This window comes from Nesoenas mayeri (genome assembly GCF_963082525.1).
Source record: "Nesoenas mayeri genome assembly, chromosome: 2".
Taxonomy (NCBI): Eukaryota; Metazoa; Chordata; class Aves; order Columbiformes; family Columbidae; genus Nesoenas; species Nesoenas mayeri.
In genome coordinates, this window is record NC_137543.1 from 63950839 (window position 1) to 63968756 (window position 17918).

Consider the following 17918-nt stretch of genomic DNA (forward strand, 5'->3'; position numbering starts at 1 on the left):
ACAAACAAACAAACAAACAAAAACAAAAAACAAGAGAAACCATTTACTGACACTAAGAAGCAAATAAACCACAACTTAGAAAAACAAAAAAAAAACCTAACAGCAATACTGAAATACTTCTTTGAAGTGGTTCAAGAAGACTCTAGTATGGTTTTTGTCTTACTTGGTTATATTGCTTGTGAAGACATGATAATAACATATTGGGGTTAAACTTGTGTTTCTAAGAGCCTCTCTGTAGTAGGTAAGGTGGCTTTGGCATTTTGTTTCTTTTAGGAACTGCCTACCTTAAGAACATAGTAAAGACACAAATTGTAAACCTAAAGCATTGAAAAGGTACAGTATGAAAAATGATGTGTTGAATCTCAGCTGAAGGCTTCCTAGGTTTATTAGAAGCAGAACATCTCCAGCAGTGTGGCAGATGCACTCGATCCCCCTCCACCAGCAGAACTCTAAATCACTCCCCCGTGACAAGTGCTAGAACACAGAGTGGGTTCTCAGCCATGCTGTTGAATAGGTAGAGATAACAGGCATCTCAGCTTCTTAAAGTTTTGTCTGTATTAATTTTTCTCTCTGTGTTCCTTGCTAGTGGGGCTGTGCTAATGGCCAAGAACATGGTGGTGCTTGGGAAATTGGAGTCTAGAAAGAATAAGCTATAAACTGCATCTGTGCTGCAGTCAGGATACCTTCTGACTTGTCTTATTCAAGGAAGCCTTATATTTCCTTAAAAGCAGGATAACCTACAGTACTGTGGAGGACGGTCTAGCCTGAGAGCCCTGCCCATGGGATCGGGAGGTTACTGACCAGTTAGCTCATCCAGAACACCATGTTCCCATGCCCCTGCTGCTGTTGGCAGCTGGGCCGTATTGCTGCTGACCTGACCCGGGTTTGCCTGTGTAAGAGGCTGCCCTTGGCTGTGCTGGGCCCATTTGGTGGGTCAGTGCTGGTGGTATGTGGGGCTCAGACCATGGAGGGAGCTGGTCCTACCATAGCACAAATTCAGCCACTGAGCCAAGTGGGTGCTTACCTTCCCTTCTTATTATGGCCCTGTACAAGCTTCCCCTCTGGTAGGAATGCCTTTAAAAACAAAACATTGATGTCACAATTACAGTATTTGAATATCTGTTTTGTCTATACAGGATGATTGGCCAAGAGGGCCAACCATGTCCTAGGTGCATCCAGCACAGCATTGCCAGCTGGGCGAGGGAGATGGTTGTCCCGCTCTGCTCTGCACTGGTTCGGCCTCACCTGGAGCACTGGGTGCAGTTCTGGGCAACACAGGATAAAAAAGATATTAAGCTACTAGAGAGTGTCCAAAAGAGGGCCATGAAGTTGGTGAAGGGTTTGTAGAGGAGGCCATATGAGGAATGGCCAAAGTCAATGGGTTTGTTCAGCCTGCATGGAGAAGAGGAGACTCGTTGGGGCTGCAGGTTCCTCATAAGGGGAGGAGGAGGGTCAGGTGCTGAGCTCTTCTCTCTGGTGACCAATGACAGAACGCGAGAGAATGTCAGGCAGATGTGCCAGGGGAGGTTTAGGTTGGACATTAGGAAAAGGTTCTTCCCCCAGAGGGCGGTGGAGCACTGGAACAGGCTCCCCAGGGAGGTGTCACGGCCCCAAGCCTGACAGTGTTCAAGAAGAGACTGGACAACACCCTCAGACACATGGTGTGAACTGTGGGGTTGTCACATGCAGGGACAGGAATTGGACTCCATGATCCCTGTGGTTCCCTTCCAACTCAGGACATTCTGTGATGTTTAGGGGGTGTATCAGAGTGGCCTCTTGATATTGCAGCCTGGTTCACAGGAAGCCGATCTGACAGCTCCTGAGGATGGGGAACTGTGCTGTCAGTCCCCAGGGGCTGCTCCGGCTGCTCAGCCTCACCAGCTCTGCTGCTCCTCACCCTGCTCCACCAACCCCTCATGTACCTCAGCAAAATCCTCTGGAGAGTGGCCTTGCTTGGTCTGCAGAAGAGCTTAGGCACTCTCAGAACGAGCAAGGGGAAAGGCTTGGCAAGCTGGAGAACCTGGTGAAGAGTTGCCTTCAGACCTACCAGCACAAAGGCTGTTCTCAGGTTTAGTTTCCTTTTTGTCTGATTGTGCCTCCACAGCAAAAATTAAAGAGGATCTGCAAATTGAAGAGCTTGTATATAATGATTCTAGATAAAATGATAAAGCCCAGGAAGATCTAGTTAGCTTTACACTTTTGTAGCTTGCACTGTCAAGCTGAATCAGTTGTTCAAGTTCACAGTAGTGAAGTAACCTTTTAAAAGCTCTCTTCTTCTCTGAGACTCTTGTGTTCTGAAATGAACAATTATTAAGCAGCATCAAGCATGTGGCTCAGTGCTTACAAAACCTAAATTCACCCACAAAATTGTTCAGAGCAACTGTTTGCCTTAGAAGACCTTTGCATCAGGTTCTCATGAAGGCTTTTTGAGGAAGCAAGCTGATGGTTTTTTTCCAATTTTTCAGGGGCAAAATTAGTTACAAACAGCTAGTGTCTTCTGTATAGCTAGGAGCTGACTTAGTTACTGAGTGTTGAGCAACAAGTGTAACAGTTGTTATACTTAGGTCAGTTTGAAGACCAAAATTATTTCTTGGTTTCTGCCATTTTGGGGGAGTTTAATTTCCATTTGACTGTTAGGAACTGCTGTCATGCTCTGATAAATAGGGATATTTCATTTTTACATGCGGTTAATATACTCTATAAGCTATACAAGTAAAACAGGCAATGTTAGTGTGATACTTATAAATAAGAATCCTCACAAAACCAGAAAATACGAAGCTTTTATATCAGACAGGAGCATATTCATTTTAAATAATGAACAGCGAGAGATAATGGACATCACAGGACTTTCAAAAATCAGCATAAATAATAATAACCCTCCATCAATGGGTACTTAGCATTTTTGCCTGGTGTGTGCGGCTTGTACTTCTTAGGCAGAGAAGACAGTGTGTGTGTGTGCTGGGAGTGGGGTGAAACTGCAAGTATTTGTTTTTGTTCAGGCTGCTGAAGGCAAAATTGCTTTCCTGGAATGTGGCAATTCCTGAATTTCTGTCTAAGGGGAAGCAAGTTGCAATCAGCTGTGTCACTGCCCCAAGCCACCTCGCCTCCAGGTTTCCTGCCCTCATCTCTCCTTGTACTGGATACAGAGTGGGAGCAGGAGGAGGGACAGTGAGCTGGGATTTAATGTCTGGTGCAGAATTTCATAAGAAAGAAATCCACTTGCATGATGAGGGAGTGGGCACCTTGTTCACACCTTGGTTATTTGGCTGTCCTGGCTGTAAGAGGGAAGTGCCTGACAGAGAAGCCTTGGTGTGATTTTTCTCAGGAGATGCTAACTGCTGATCAGCTAAGCTCGTGAATGGGTGGTCAGCACTGGTTAAGCCAAGAGAGGAAGCCTTGGCCATCTTCAGCTCCCAACGCTTAAATAGTAAAGTACAGGAACTGCGGGAAAGCCCATACTGGAAGGGACCTCCCTTTCCCTGCACATTTTATCTGTCCTTGTGCAGGGACAGGGGAGGAGTTAGCTTCTTCCCATTTCTGGAAGGTGTTTTAAAGCTCTGAAAGAAAATACTTCTTTAGCAGAGGGGAAATGTGATACTTTAGGAATAAAACATCTATAAAGGAGATCATCTTATAAAATGTAAAATAATATAACAGAATATCCAAGTTCAGGGGTCGGGAGTATAGTGGTGGCTTTTAAGGATTTTAAATGGCCAAGTGGCTGGTTCCAGCACTTAAGCACCAGTCCTCTCTTGAAAGATCGATTGGTCTTAAGATACCGGAATGTAACATAAAAAGATGAAGACTTGCAGCATATCTCAGGTCATTAGGGATGGAGCGGATGTCACAGTTGTTTTAGTTCCAGCATGTGCTTTGTAATTTATAGATGACAGAGGTGGAAAAAGGGTTCTGTGGGGAAGTGAAGGAGAAAACAGAAATCATAGTACACCTGAGGGCTGCAGTGATGCTTCCAAAGTGATGTAGAAGGGCAGATCTCAAGTAATTCTGTCTGGACCTAATGAGAAAGAGGGTTTTGTCTTGCATCTGTAACAATGGTTTCTTTGGGCAAAACCTACCTTGGCTCAGAGGATTTCGTAACTCTCCTCCTATTGATTTGGGTTGTGTTTCCATTTTTATATGCCATGGAAAGGCATATGGCCCTTAGCTCTCAGGGCTGTCCAGGGTCAATATTATTGAGACTGTGGTTTATGGCAGTGAATATTGAGGAAAATTGTTTTACTGTGCTTATTTATTTTATTTTAATATTAAGTGGAGCTAACTGAATTGCACTAATTCCATCTTTATTTAATTGTTGATAACTAAGAGCAAATATGAATGGTTGTAGAAAGGTTTTTTTATAAAATACTTGCATTATGGATCAAATTATGTTTCCTCTGTCCCTGAAGTTTTTTTTGTTTTCCAGTCTTTAAAATTTTGCATTATGGTTGCCTGTGACATACTTACAAAAGAACAACTTTCTCACTAAGGAACACTTCATCACTCAGAAATGCCAGATTAAAAATTTTGCAATTAAAGAAGAAGAAAAGCACTGCAATAGCAAAATCTATTTCCAGCTGCTTCTGCATAGGAACGACGTCATATGCAGCACATCAAAATGCTTCCAGTCTTACCTGTGCTTTGTAAATGCAGGAAGAAACTCCATGCAGGAAGAAGGAAGACGTTTGGATGGTTCTTACTATCAACACTAGACATAGGTAGTGGGAGGGTTTTTCTAAAGGGTGCCCGTTCGTTCTTTTTATGATGGAGAGAAGTAATGCAAGAGCGTAAAAAATTGTTGCACAGAAGATGCTGGAGCCCAGGGCCTTGGAAATTACAAGTCAACTGAATGTTTTCAACCTACTATTTAGCTTAGTATCGAGAGCTTGAACATTGTAAGATGCTGGGATGTGGGGAAGGTGTCCTGCTGTGGTGCCTTGTAACCTGAATTGGAGTAGCGAGTCTGCGTAAAGGCTGTATACAGAAGAGAAAGTGGGAAAAAATCTGAAATAAAGGTGGGTACTAGTGACCTATTTATGTGTAACATAGATGCAGAGAAAGGAGAAATCCCTTTGGGGTTATATGCCTCATCGATGAGTTACAAATGAATGTATGTGGAGTCCAGCGCCATAGAGGGGACTCAGTGAAATGCTGCTGCTCTCTGTTTCTTATTTTTACAGCTCAGAGCAGGCTTAAATAACACAGTAGTTAGGTTTTCTGGTATTCAGTGCTTTACAGCAGTAGGATTTTTGGTTGTTGGGAATTGTGCAGTGGTGAGAGGAACAGTGAGGAAGTTTTGCAGCCTGCTGGGGGCTGCCTCTGCTTAAGCGCTCTGTGTTGGACATCTCTCACAAAGCCGTGAAAATCTGTTCTGTGACTGACTGGCTGCAAGAACAAGGGAGCTCTGTGTGCATACAGAAGAGGTGGCTGCTCTTCCGCAAGCAGCTCTGTGGTTAATGGAAATGATAGATTGCGATACAAAATGGTTGAGTGTGAGTACAGTCTCTGAATAAAGGGAATCCCAGTCTGCACCACTGGTGACCATAACACAAGCTGCTTCAGGTGACAAGAGCTGCATATTGGGGTGACCAAGGCTCCTGATGCTGCCATTGGCAGTGTCTGGCCAAAGAGGAAACCTATCTCAGCATCTTCTGAAATCCCACCTTTATTGGAGTAGTAGTTGGGCCGTTTGCACATTGCAGACACAATTATAGCAATTGTTCATATTTGTTTGTGCTCTGGGCGTTAAAGCAGCAAAATTTGATTCATTCTTCCTTTACAACAGAACAGGTCGCAGGGCCGGGACACTGCTCAAAGGTGATAGTTTTAGCTGTTGTAAGAGTTAATGAACAGATTTGGTGTAGGCAAGAAATTTTGTTTTAATTTTCTGATAAACCTCCAAGCCACGCCAGAATTAGGAGCCGTTATCTCCGAGCTTCTCTTTTGAGCCTTGCCACTTCATTTTGCCCTTTTGTTTTAGGCATGTTTTTGTCAGTTTTAAAATGAGGATACTTTTTATTAACTATCAGAGGGCTTCATTGTTACCTCTGAAAGGAAAACTTCTAATTATTGGAACAGCTCTCCTATAGCTAAATAAGTGTTTCTATTAGAAGGATCCTCTCTAACTTAGAAAGGGAAATTTGAATGCAGCACTCCATTGTGCCATCTTGTGGTGTCCCCTGTCTTTTTCAGTAAATTGATTTGAAAAGTGCTTCCCTTCTCTTGAAACACAGATTTACTGCCAGCAGTTCTGATATATGATCCTACTGTTTTTTGTAAAAACTCATTTCAGTTAAAAGCTTTTCCCTATACCACCTTTTTCCATCCAGAAAATGTGGGAAATGGTGGCCTGTAACAGATGAGGTTTGAGTTTTTGATGCGGTAGGACAGCAGTAAGGCTGAGTGAAAAGCCGTGCTCTGCACAGCGTGCTGCTGGCAGGGCCAACACAGGCAGGCTCTCTGTCTGCAGGTCCAGTGAGGGGACATTGTTGAGGAACCTGTGTTTGACTTCAGAAATGATCACAAAGAAACTAGTCCTGCAGAACTTGCTCCCCTCTTGGGCAGGAGAGAACCGTTCTGATGCAGATAAGAGCTTCCCTCACTCCTGAGGGGTGTGTTTTGTGTAGGCGTTTGGCTGTACAGGCTCCGGCGACTAAGTCAAGCCTGGGAATGTGTTCAGCTTGGCTAAGGTCGGCTCGGGGAGGGAGGAATTCTGGTTTTTGTGTGTGAATGCCAAGAACTGTGTTGCACTAACCCTTTCTCGGAGGATGTGCCAAGCTACAAAAGACTGTGTTAGTGTTGGTGGATAAATAAGGAGGCATTTAGAACATGAGTGAATAAGTTTGTCAATGGTTTTATCATAGATGACACTTTAAAAGTAGCCAAGACCAAATCGGCAAGGTCAATATGGGAAGCCATATGAGGAGCTACTAAAGTCACTTGGTCTGTTCAGACTGGAGGAGACTGAGGGGAGACCTCATGGCGGCTCCAGCTTCCTCACAAGGGGAGGAGGAGGGGCAGGCACTGAGCTCTTCTCTGTGGTGACCAATGACAGAACCCAAGGGAATGTCAGGAAGATGTGCCAGGGGAGGTTCAGGTTGGACATGAGGAAAAGGTTCTTCCCCCAGAGGGTGGTGGAGCACTGGAACAGGCTCCCCAGGGAGGTGTCACGGCCCCAAGCCTGACAGTGTTCGAGAAGAGACTGGACAACATCCTCAGACACATGGTGTGACCTGTGGGGTTGTCATATGCAGGGACAGGAGTTGGGCTTGATGATCCTTGTGGTTCCCTTCCAACCCAGGGCATTCTATGATTTTATGATTCTGTGATATTCAACCTTGGACAACTGAGAGGGCTGCGGGTGAAGGTGGTGGTGATGTGAGCCCTTTGGTCAGGGCTGTACTGGGCTGCTTTGCTGCTGCCAGTGCTCTGCAGAGAAACCCACTGTATGCCAAGTGACACCACCATTTCAGAAGCAGCATACATGTTCCTGTTGTGCCTGAGCTAATTAACCCTCCAAAAGACCTCTGGGATGCCAGCTAGCCTCTTTGTGTAGGGGGGCTCAGTGCTTTTAACAGACTCTGCCATGCTCGAAACCAGCTCTAATATCTCTAACTTGGTGCTGAAAGGGGCCTTTTATCTAATCGAACTCCAGTCGCTTCAGGATGGAGCATTTGCAGCATCAGGCATGCGACCCAGGAAATGAACGGTCGATCCTACAGGGACTGAGAGAGACTGGATGCTCTAACGTGTATCGATTCATCTGCATGTTAACAAAACAAAAACTGTATTAGTGCTGCTGCTTTACCTCATGTTGTTTTGTGTATGTTAGATATTGAATCAGTGGAGTAATGGAAAGCTTATGATAGAAATTACAAAGCAACTAATAAGTACGAAAACTTAAAAAATAATAATGATATTTGGAATAACAATGATAGTGAATAATTATAAAAACAGTGCTGGTGTAACTAAGAGGTGTATAAAGAAAAGCGATTGTCTTTTGGACTTCAAAGAATTCTTAAAATGATGTATATCTAAATAAGAAAACCTGTTACAAATGCTTCTTTCCTCAAGTAAATGGTAATGGAGGAGACAGAAGCAGTTTGATGCTGACAAAATGGTAAATGCTGGCAGGAGAAGAAACTGAAGTGGAAGGAGAGGATCGGAGGGTGTATTTTAAGAGGTAAAGCTGCAACAGTTGATCCAAAAAGCATTGAGCTTTTATGTATATATGTATATATCCATATCAATGTTTTCAGCAAGAGAAAAACTTTTGGTTAATCCAAAAGGAAACCAGCAGAAGGAACTTTCAAAATATACGTGCTAGTGAGTGCAGTGAACATCATGTAACTTCCTGGGGCCCATGAAGTGCTGGGATGCTTTTATTTTGTTTTATATTTCATCACGAAGCTATGTACACTCACTATATTTTCAAGAACTCTTTATTCCTGGGCATTTTCGAAAGGGTAGTAGCAATTTTTTGAAGATTTCTTTCATTTGCTTGTGAATTTGAAACCACTTTAAATATAGATAAGGTGGCTTGTGGTCTGCCTGGCAAAATAGATGCAATTAGCACAGAACTGCGTTGCTCTAATGATCTTCCCAAGAGTGACTGCCAGGTAGGGTGGCTGGGTTAACTCAGTGCAGCCCTGTTAATTTAACCTACAGTGCTTAAGTGGGTATTAAGGCTAGGATTTGACAGTAAATCACAAAATTCATCTGTATGTTTATGTTTTGTTGAACTCACTGATAATCTGTATTCAAGTTGATTTTATTTACTGAAACAAATTATTTATTCTGGTAAATAGAAGATGGCCTTGTAGGCCATGAGTCTCTGGAGAAATAATTTGCAGAGTATGTTTTTGGTGAACATTTCCAAGTTAATTTCCAAATTTAAACTTGATTCCTATACATTGGGAGCAATGTGGAGAGTGTCATGGAATTTAGAGTCATGAAAATGTTAAGAAATCATCAGCTTGGGTATCTGTGTGTGAGTAGGAGTCATTTAACATTCAAATGATAATCCTGTTTTGTGCTTGAAAAATGGCAGAGTAGGAAGACAGACTGAAGCTACTGCAAACTCAACATAATTCTCCTTGATTGTCATTGCACCTTCTGTGCAGTAGCAGCTACATTATGTACCTTGTATAAAATTCACCTGGATGTGCTTGCTGCCTTCACATCAGTCGCTTGCAAACCTTTTGGCTTACAGGTGTGTTAATGAATCTGCTCCTGGGTCTTGTTCTTTATCCTGCATGTGTTATCTGTTGATGAGATCTTTTAATGTTATTAATGATTGAATGACACTTGTGACTGCACAAAATGGTTATGGAGGAGCGGAGCTGTGATTTGTTGAGCTAAACATGTGAACATTTTCTTACCAGAAGGTAAGGTAGGTTATGTATACCCTGTGCCCAGTGTTCCTGATGGGTTGTGAGCGAGGGAGCACTTTGTTCAGAGCAGTCCCTGGATAAGGCTCAGATTCTCTGAATCTCTGTTTTTTAAAGTGGCTTTGACCACGACACACTTCCTTCTGTACTCAAGGTTCCTTGGGCACAAAATAACTGTAATGGTGTAAGAATCTTCTCTGTAAGATGCTTAAGAACTTCAAGAGAGTATCTGGTGGCTAGTTTTGCTTTTTGGTTTCTTTGTATGAAGAAATTAAAAACTCCAGGAAATCTAGAATCTGGCTGTTCATAAACCCCAGCAGTCCTGGATACTTCTGAAAGCTCCAGAGAGTTGTGCAATTAAGCACATACTCATTATTCATGTCAGAGGAATGCAACAGAGACCCGGGGCTTCCTTCACAAGCATAGCTCTGTGCTTGAAAGGGGACTTGAAGTGTGAAACCACCTCCGGTGCCTCTGCCTTTAAAACCAGCATCATATTTCACAAGGAAAGGAATAGAGTGATGCCTTGTTTTAAGTAGTCTATGTTATATTTTCCGTTGCCCTTGCAAGTACTAACAACCTATTGACAGAGACGTGAGTGAGCCGGTATCTTAATAGCCATTATTTGCTTATGCGCTGCAGCCTTATCGAGGAGGAGGAGGTCACTGAAAACTGGTCATGTACTGCAGCTTATCCAACAAATCTTAAGTTGATTTGGGGTAGAGGCCACTGTATTGTTAAAGGCAAACAAAAATGGTGATGTTAAAATGCAAATGTTGCATGAAATTTTGAAAAAAATAATCAGAAAGAAGTAAACTAAGGCTGATCCTGTCAAAGGTCATGATACATGCTCATGTATTTTAGCAGCTAAAATTGCGATAAATGCCAAGCCTTCTCTTGGCCAATTCTGCCATTGTCAAAAAAAAAAAAAAATTGCTCTTGTCAAGATGGGACATTAATTTTGCAGTAATAATTGACTTTGCCTTCAACTGACTTTATGTAAAAAACAAACTCCTCCCTGTTTGTGACAAGTCTTAACTGTGAAAACTGTAGAAACCTCCGTGTTATTGGATTAGAGGGCTCAGGCTTTTTTGTACCATCTTATTGCTCAAGAGTACTTTCTCTACTGGCTGAATGGAGGGTATCACCTTACAGCAGTCCTCTCCTTTGTATGTAAATGCATCTTCTGAAGGGAAGTGGGTACTTCAGCTTGTTGGTTTTAGTCAGATCACTTTGGGAGCACTGGTACCTCTACCACAGAATGTACACTGACACTGACGTGCTCTGTTAGAACATCCTTTTCTCACATAAGTGTGTTACAGTTTTCTAGCTACCTGGTTTGCATTTAACTTTGTTATTTGGACTGCTCATGTGTACTGTAGTCATGTTTAAAGGACCTTGTCAATGCTGATAAAGTAGCTTGAACCCATATGTGCAGGCGAATGTTTTGTAGCATGACTGTAACATGATTTTCCTGTAGCCAGCTGTCCCAATGTGGTGGCAAACACAGGAACACTGATCTCTCTGATGTTGTAGGCCAGTACCTAGAAGGTAAATATGGAAAACAGCTCTTCCAAAGCTGTCTTTTCCCCTGACTGTCTCACTTCTGCACTTGAGATGTGGTGACCAGAAGCAGATCAGGAGAAGCTGTTGCAACTGCTTTACCTTTGACTCTGGAGGCGTTTTGCAGGTGGTGCTGATCACAGAATCACAGAATGGTTGGGGTTGGAAGGGACCTCTGGAGATCATCTAGTCCAAGCCATCTGCTAAAGCAGGTTCACCAGAGCAGATCACACAGGAATGTGTCCAGGTGGGTTTGAATGTCTCCAGAGAAGGAGACTCCACAACCTCCCTGGGCAGCCTGTTCCAGTGCTCTGGCACCCTCAAAGTAATGAGGTTTTTCCTCATATTCAGATGGAACCTCCTGTGCTTCAGTCTGTGCCTGCTGCCCCTCATCTTGTTTTTGGGCACTACTGAAAAGAGTCTGGTCCCATCCTCTTGACATCCACCCTTCAGATATTTGTGAGCATTGATAAGATCCCCAGGGAGGGTGCCTGGTCACCTACCCCTCTTCAGAGCTGGGCAGCTTGTTTGTGGGTGCTGTGATGCTAGGTAAGAGGGGCACTCTGATAGCAAAACTTTTCTTTTGAGCACACAGAGGTGTGACTGAGGGTGCGTGACCCTCCCCAGAGGCTCCCAGGAGAGGGATGTGCACCCACTGTGAGGGCTTCCCTAGATTCAGGGAGGAACAGGCTCCCCAGGGAGGTGTCACGGCCCCAAGCCTGACAGTGTTCAAGAAGAGACTGGAAAATGTCCTCAGACACATGGTGTGAACTGTGGGGTTGTCACATGCAGGGACAGGAGTTGGACTTGATGATCCTTGTGGGTCTCTTCCAACTCAGGACATTCCATGATTCTGTGACTAGGTCTAATCACTTCAACCCTGAAACACTCTGTTAACATGCAACACTAGCACAGCATTCATACTCTCAGGTTTTAGCAAGGTGCAGTTCAGCTGAGGTACCACAAATCCCATCTCTGAAGTGTTTGAACAGGTCCGGAGCTTGGTGCTCCATTCCCTTCTCAAGCTGGTTCTCCCTCTCCAACTGAGGAACACATCTTGTGTCAACCTGCTCACTTGGATACTTACCGAGCAGAACTGGGTTTAAGAGGTCCCAGGTGTGTGAAAAGCTCTGCGGGATTTGGATCCAGATGTTTGAATTAAGTTCATTTGAGTTTTTTGTCTGGAAAGAGATGTACAGTAGTACAGTAGTAGCTAATTCCATGGGCAGGTAATTAAAAAAGCAATACACTAGTTTTGCAAAATCAGCCATTCCTTGTGCAAAGCATAAAATGTCTGACATGCTACTGTAGATTGCAGTGGTGGTTTTATATGTTGTTATATTTTGACTGGCAATAGCTTCCAAAATATTTTATTTCGTTGTGTTTTCTCCCCGGAGTCACTGTTCTCACTAATCTAATCCTGTTTTTTCCATTGTCCTTGCTGGAGAAGGGTTGCGGGTGGTGTCAATGAGAAGTCTTTGCACTGTTACTCTAGAAATGCACCAAGTGTGTCCAAAAGAAAATGATTGCTTATGATTTCTCGTATTACTAATAATATCATGTTTATCGTGCATTTTTTGGTAATATTTAAGCACATCATATGTTTCTGGTAGGACTTCTTATCTTTCCTTCTTTTTAAAATGTCACTGAAGTTGCTATTAGATGTTCTTGAGAGATCGATTAAATAATTTTTTTCAGTTTGATGCTGTACTAACCAGTTTGTAGCTGATGGGATTGCAGTAGTCTCGTCACTGTGCTCTACTGGATCTTAGCTCAGTTTTGCTTTCTTCAGTATATGACAGCAAATGGAATCAACTTTCACTCTACTAGAGGCTTTTTCCCTCTGTTTTCAGGAATTTCGTGAAAAATAATCTTTAATAATATCCTGATAAATTAAATAGATCATACAGATTGTGTTCTTTTTTTTCAATAGGTGTTGGCATCATGTCGGGCATTTCTTTTAACATCTCGGATTCCCACCAAGGTAAAGCCACTGTGTTTCTGTAAATATTCAGTTTTCTTAGATACAAATGTGAGTTGCATAAATTTACTATATTTTAGTTATGCATCTGTTTAAAAAAATAATAATTGAAGAATGGTATGTTGCATGGTATTGAATGGTGCTTCCATTAGTGTCTATCTTAAATGGATTTGTCACTTTATATATACTGCTTCAGAGGAATCTTAATTTCTAGAAACACAGGTGGATGAAGAATTACATTGGAAACAGCAGCTTGAAGAACTATGAGATGAACCTGATGACCTTTGTAGTGGGACAGTTTATGTCCAAACAAGCTGATGATGTTATTCCCTTTAGTGTTTCTAGTGTCAAAAAGTAATATATTTGATTTGGAGAAAGAAATTATTTTGAGTTTTATTAAATTTTGCTGTTTTCTGATTATTTCTGTGGTTCATTTTGAAAAGCATCTTGTCAACCTGCCTTGCCAATGCCAGTGAATTATTTTTTCTACTCCTGTGATGATCTGTAATAATAATTGTAGCAGAGAAAGATAATTTCCACATGGAAGAAAATGACTGTTGTGGAAGAGCATCTCTTGTCCAGCTTGGAATAAGTGAATGGGAATTTGGCAGATGTTCTGTTTTGTTGTGTTTTACACATACATATGGGTGGGTGTATCTGCATATACATGCTTTATAGAAGAAACAGGATCAATAAATGGAACAATGTCAGATTTTCAGTTATGGTCACTGGTAAATGTGACTGTCCCTTACCTATAATATGAAGATGCTGACTGGTAGGTAGGATGGTTTGAATTTCTGCTGAAGTTTATTTCCTTCAGCTGGTTGCCCTGTCCCTGCAGCATCTTTGGTTGTCTGTTGGCTTTTGGATCACTGCAGTTTGCAGCCTGTTTTTATACCGGGGTTTGGTGAGTAGTTGCAGGGAAATGTAAGAGCCAGTTGATGAACAGCTCAGACATCAGTGAAATGGCAGCATGATGGACAGGTGATGATGGTGATCTTGTTAAACAATAGCAAAGCCATTGTAATTCATCAAAAAGCACTTAAAGGCTGGAGCTTGCTGTACTGAGGAATAGCTGTGCTTTCAGTTTAGCATTACAGACACTTCTCCAAACTCCATTTATTAAATGGGACTTTTCAACTCATTTTTGTTTTCTTGGAAATCTAGAATATTTATGCTGTACTAAGAAAATTTTTACTTTAGTGATAACAAGTGGAGTAAACGTGATTAGATGAAACTGCATCTGCTCATGGTTTATGTCAAAATTAAACCTTTTTATAGCCAAATAGTTATTTGGATAGTTGAAAATGCGTTTATTTTCTAGTAGGATTTGTGAAACTTACTGAATTTTCTGAAGTCTGTAATATTTTCAGAAGCTGCTCAGAAGCTTTCTGAGCTCAAGAACTTCCGTATAGCTGGCACACAGTAACTGCAAGCAGGGCAGCTGAGAACATGCAGCAAAGACACTTTGTTCCTCCAGGGACCTCTCACAAAATTGAGTGTGCTGAGAAATGGCCAGTTCTGAGAGACTTGTTACTACATCTGATTCCAAGCTTCACTTTTCCTTAAACAATGCTGTTGAGGTGTATCTACTAAACAATGATCAAGTTAAAAGGAATAAAGGTTGATTAACTAAAATAGTAATTAATGTAAATATTCTTAGAGCAACGATATTACAGTAGCCACCTCATAACTTAACACTCAGGTCCAATCGGTTCTCTTCCACTAATCTGGGTGGACTGATAGGAAAGAAATGCTGTACTTAAATCCCTAATAATTCTTGCTACAGTCTAGATAAAACACAATTGCTGCATTACTAAATGTTGGATCTGTCATCAAGCCCATTGATAAGTGTATGAAATAATTGTGGGAGTGTAGTTTATGTTTGCGAACATATGTCTAGTGCCAACTTTCAGTAAATTTTAACTGAAAAAAAATAGAAACTCATAGCCTCTTAAGAGGATTTTTGTAATTTTAGGTAATAAATGAGATTACACTTTTTAAGACCCTGTAAAAATATTACACAGTTTCAGCTAGATGATGTTCAAAACGTATTCTATAGTTTTGCTCCAAAGCAAGGATGGTAAATCTATGTTTTTAAGTAGAAAAATGAATCAAAGATGAACTATAGTGATGTTGTCACATTTCCTGGTATTTGTTAATTCTAGTCAAGAGGATTTCTACAGAATGAATTCTTGAGTCTGGATCTGTGTAAACTTTTCTCTGGAGTAGAGAAGTATTTTTAATCATGTGTACATATATGTCTATGTTTGCATATGCAAAGTAGTTAGCAAAAGCAGGACCTTCAATCTAGTAGGTAAATACTTTGCAAAATATGAAGGATTTCAATAATGGAAACTTTTCCTTAAAACTTCATTGTGATTTAGATAAACAAACGTTAGGTAGTCTCATATGTTTGTTTAATTTGAGAGAAAAAGAACTTTTCTCTTCTGTATGTGCAGTCTGGCTCACTCCAGTATCCGTTATGAATTTTTTTGTTGTCGTGTTCTTTCTGATCTGAATGGGCCCATGTCCTCTAATCAAAAAGGATTGCCAGTCTTAGAAATAAGACACTGAAGAGGCCTGAAGAGGAGTGAATCCGTTACCCTTGGTAAAACACGAGGTGCCAGTGTGGGCGCTGGGAAGAAGCTTGTGCTGGTTCCACCTCTCCTGCCTGGGTTCATTCTGCACAATCACAGAATCACAGAGTGATTGGGGTTGGAAGGGACCTCTGGGGATCATCTAGTCCAACCCAGCTGCTAAAGCAGGTTCACCAGAGCAGATCACACAGGAATGTGTCCAGGTGGGTTTGAATGTCTCCAGAGGAGGAGACTCCACAACCTCTCTGGGCAGCCTGTTCCAGTGCTCTGGCATCCTCAAAGTAAAGATGTTTCTTCTCCTACTCAGATGGAACCTCTTTGCTTCAGTCTGTGCCCATTGCCCCTCATCCTGTCACTGGGTGGCACTGAAAGGATTCTGGTCCCATCCTCTTGACACCCACCCTTCAGATATTTATAAACATTGATAAGATCCCCTCTCAGCCTTCTCCAGACTTGCTTCTGCAGTGGCATCTCTGTGGTCTGAACCTGCCCATTTTCTGCAGGGTTCTGCCCCTGCAGTAGAAGGCGTGAAGAAAAAGCGCATGTGAAGACTCTTCAAAAACTTCCAAGTTTGGTCTCTAATTTAGGTCTTTGGTGGAAAGTGGACTTTGCACAGGAATGACTGATGAGTGGTTGTATCTTGTGAAGCTGTGCGACCATGAGGGCAATTGAAGGCAAGAGGATTTAGAAAATAAGCAACAAAGAACAAACAGTAATAACATCTTCAGTCTCTCCTGCTGTGAGTGGATAATGTAGCTAAGTGCTTAAAAAAGCTAATTTGTTTCATTAAACCCCCCTAAATTGTAGTATTCTGAATCATAACTATTTTAACTAAAATTTTTTAGGCAGCTTAATCCTGCGGTAACACTATTCATGACTACTTACAGATTTGCCAGTGAGACCTTGGCATTTAGGAGCTGTCCCTACTATCTTGCTGCTTTCTGGAAAACTGCTAGCTCGTTCTTATGGTTGGAAACTGGTATGTTCCCAACTTCTGTGCTGTTGCAGCCTTTATGGAGAGGGAGTCTGGAGAGCTGCTTCTGGGTTCTCAGCACCCCAGGAGTCACTCAGGGTCATCTTTTAAAAGCATTGCCACAAATACAGAAATAATGTGGTGTTTGTCAGTTAGCCTGGCAGCGCCCTGACTGTGAATCTAGGATAATATAAAGTACAGGAAACTGTGCAATTCAAATAGACTGCTCAATTACAATGGTTTTAATTGATAAATAAAAGGAAATGATGGTGCTGATGTCTTGCCTTGTAGTTATGATTCAGTCCAAGAGGTTTGTTTCTTTTTGGATATCATGGCTGTCAAGATGTTTGGCTATGCAGTTGTGAATTCCCATCTTATCACACTCCCCGTAGCCCTAGATTTGTCCTTGGAGAAGAGGACTTTGCTGCCTTTTTTTGAGCTTCCATTTGGATTCTGTATGTTCACCCTTCTTCCCTGACTGTTGTCCAAATAACCCACTCAGGCAAAGCTGATGTATTTCCTCTCATACTTTTAGACATGCTAAAGCAGTCTTGAATATTTAAGTATCTATATATGTATCTGTCTGTATGTACGGTATTTTTATTTATATAGGTATATATAAAAAAATTGTGCATGTCCCTTCAGCTTCTGTGTAGTAAGATTTTTTTACATCTATGATCATTGTAACTAATGAAAGAGTAATATGTGATGCTGTAACTATTGTAATTAATGATTATTCAGTCCCAAGAGTGCACATCAGTAGAGTATTGTGTAAATGATGCTTTTTACAGTAAAATTTTATCATACATTTTATTATAAGCTTATTTGCTTATAGCTTGGCAGTAGATGGTCCAATGTGGTATTCCTGTAACCTCTAAGAGCCATTTGAATCTGTAACAAGCAAATGTAAGTGTTCTTTTAGTGTAAAATGCAATTAGATCACAAATACATGGTGTCAATTACAGAAACTGATGTAAAATAACAGTAACCTTGTTCAAGGTTTTCTTAACCTCATTGAGAAGTTTAAGTCCTTTTTAAAATAAAATGTTTGCACTAATGTGACTTTTTTTCTTTTTAAACTACAGTTAGAACTAACTTTCAGCTACTTGGAAATCCAAGGAGTAACTTCCAGTAAACCAGGTCAGGTGAGTGTATTTTAGAGAAAAGATACTTGTTTCCTCATTGCTAAATCTGTTCCAGTCAAGAAGGTAATGCTCTAACATGCAGGTGTCCCCATCTGGTGAGCGCACTGTATATTTGCATTCTTACATTCATATTGCTTTAAGGTCTTAACAATAATGATAAGAATTTAAAGAGTCAGTTTTAGGAATTTGTTGTACAAGTGGGATGATGATAAGAAATACTTTTTTTTTTTGTTTCTCCTAGTTCAATATGGCACAAGTTTTCATTTGTCT

General features: G+C 41.5%; 1 protein-coding gene across 2 annotated transcripts in view; it reads left to right on the top strand.

Annotated features, from left to right (window-relative positions):
- CARMIL1 (capping protein regulator and myosin 1 linker 1) overlaps positions 1-17918 on the top strand; it is a gene marked incomplete at its 5' end in the record, with an annotated part of 194315 nt that overhangs the window by 70375 nt on the left and 106022 nt on the right. For both annotated transcript variants that reach the window (XM_080338963.1, XM_080338964.1), the window contains 2 exons: positions 12883-12933; positions 17589-17648. In XM_080338963.1, coding sequence (XP_080195089.1) covers positions 12883-12933; positions 17589-17648 — 111 coding nt within the window. The remainder of the gene's footprint in view (positions 1-12882; positions 12934-17588; positions 17649-17918) is intronic.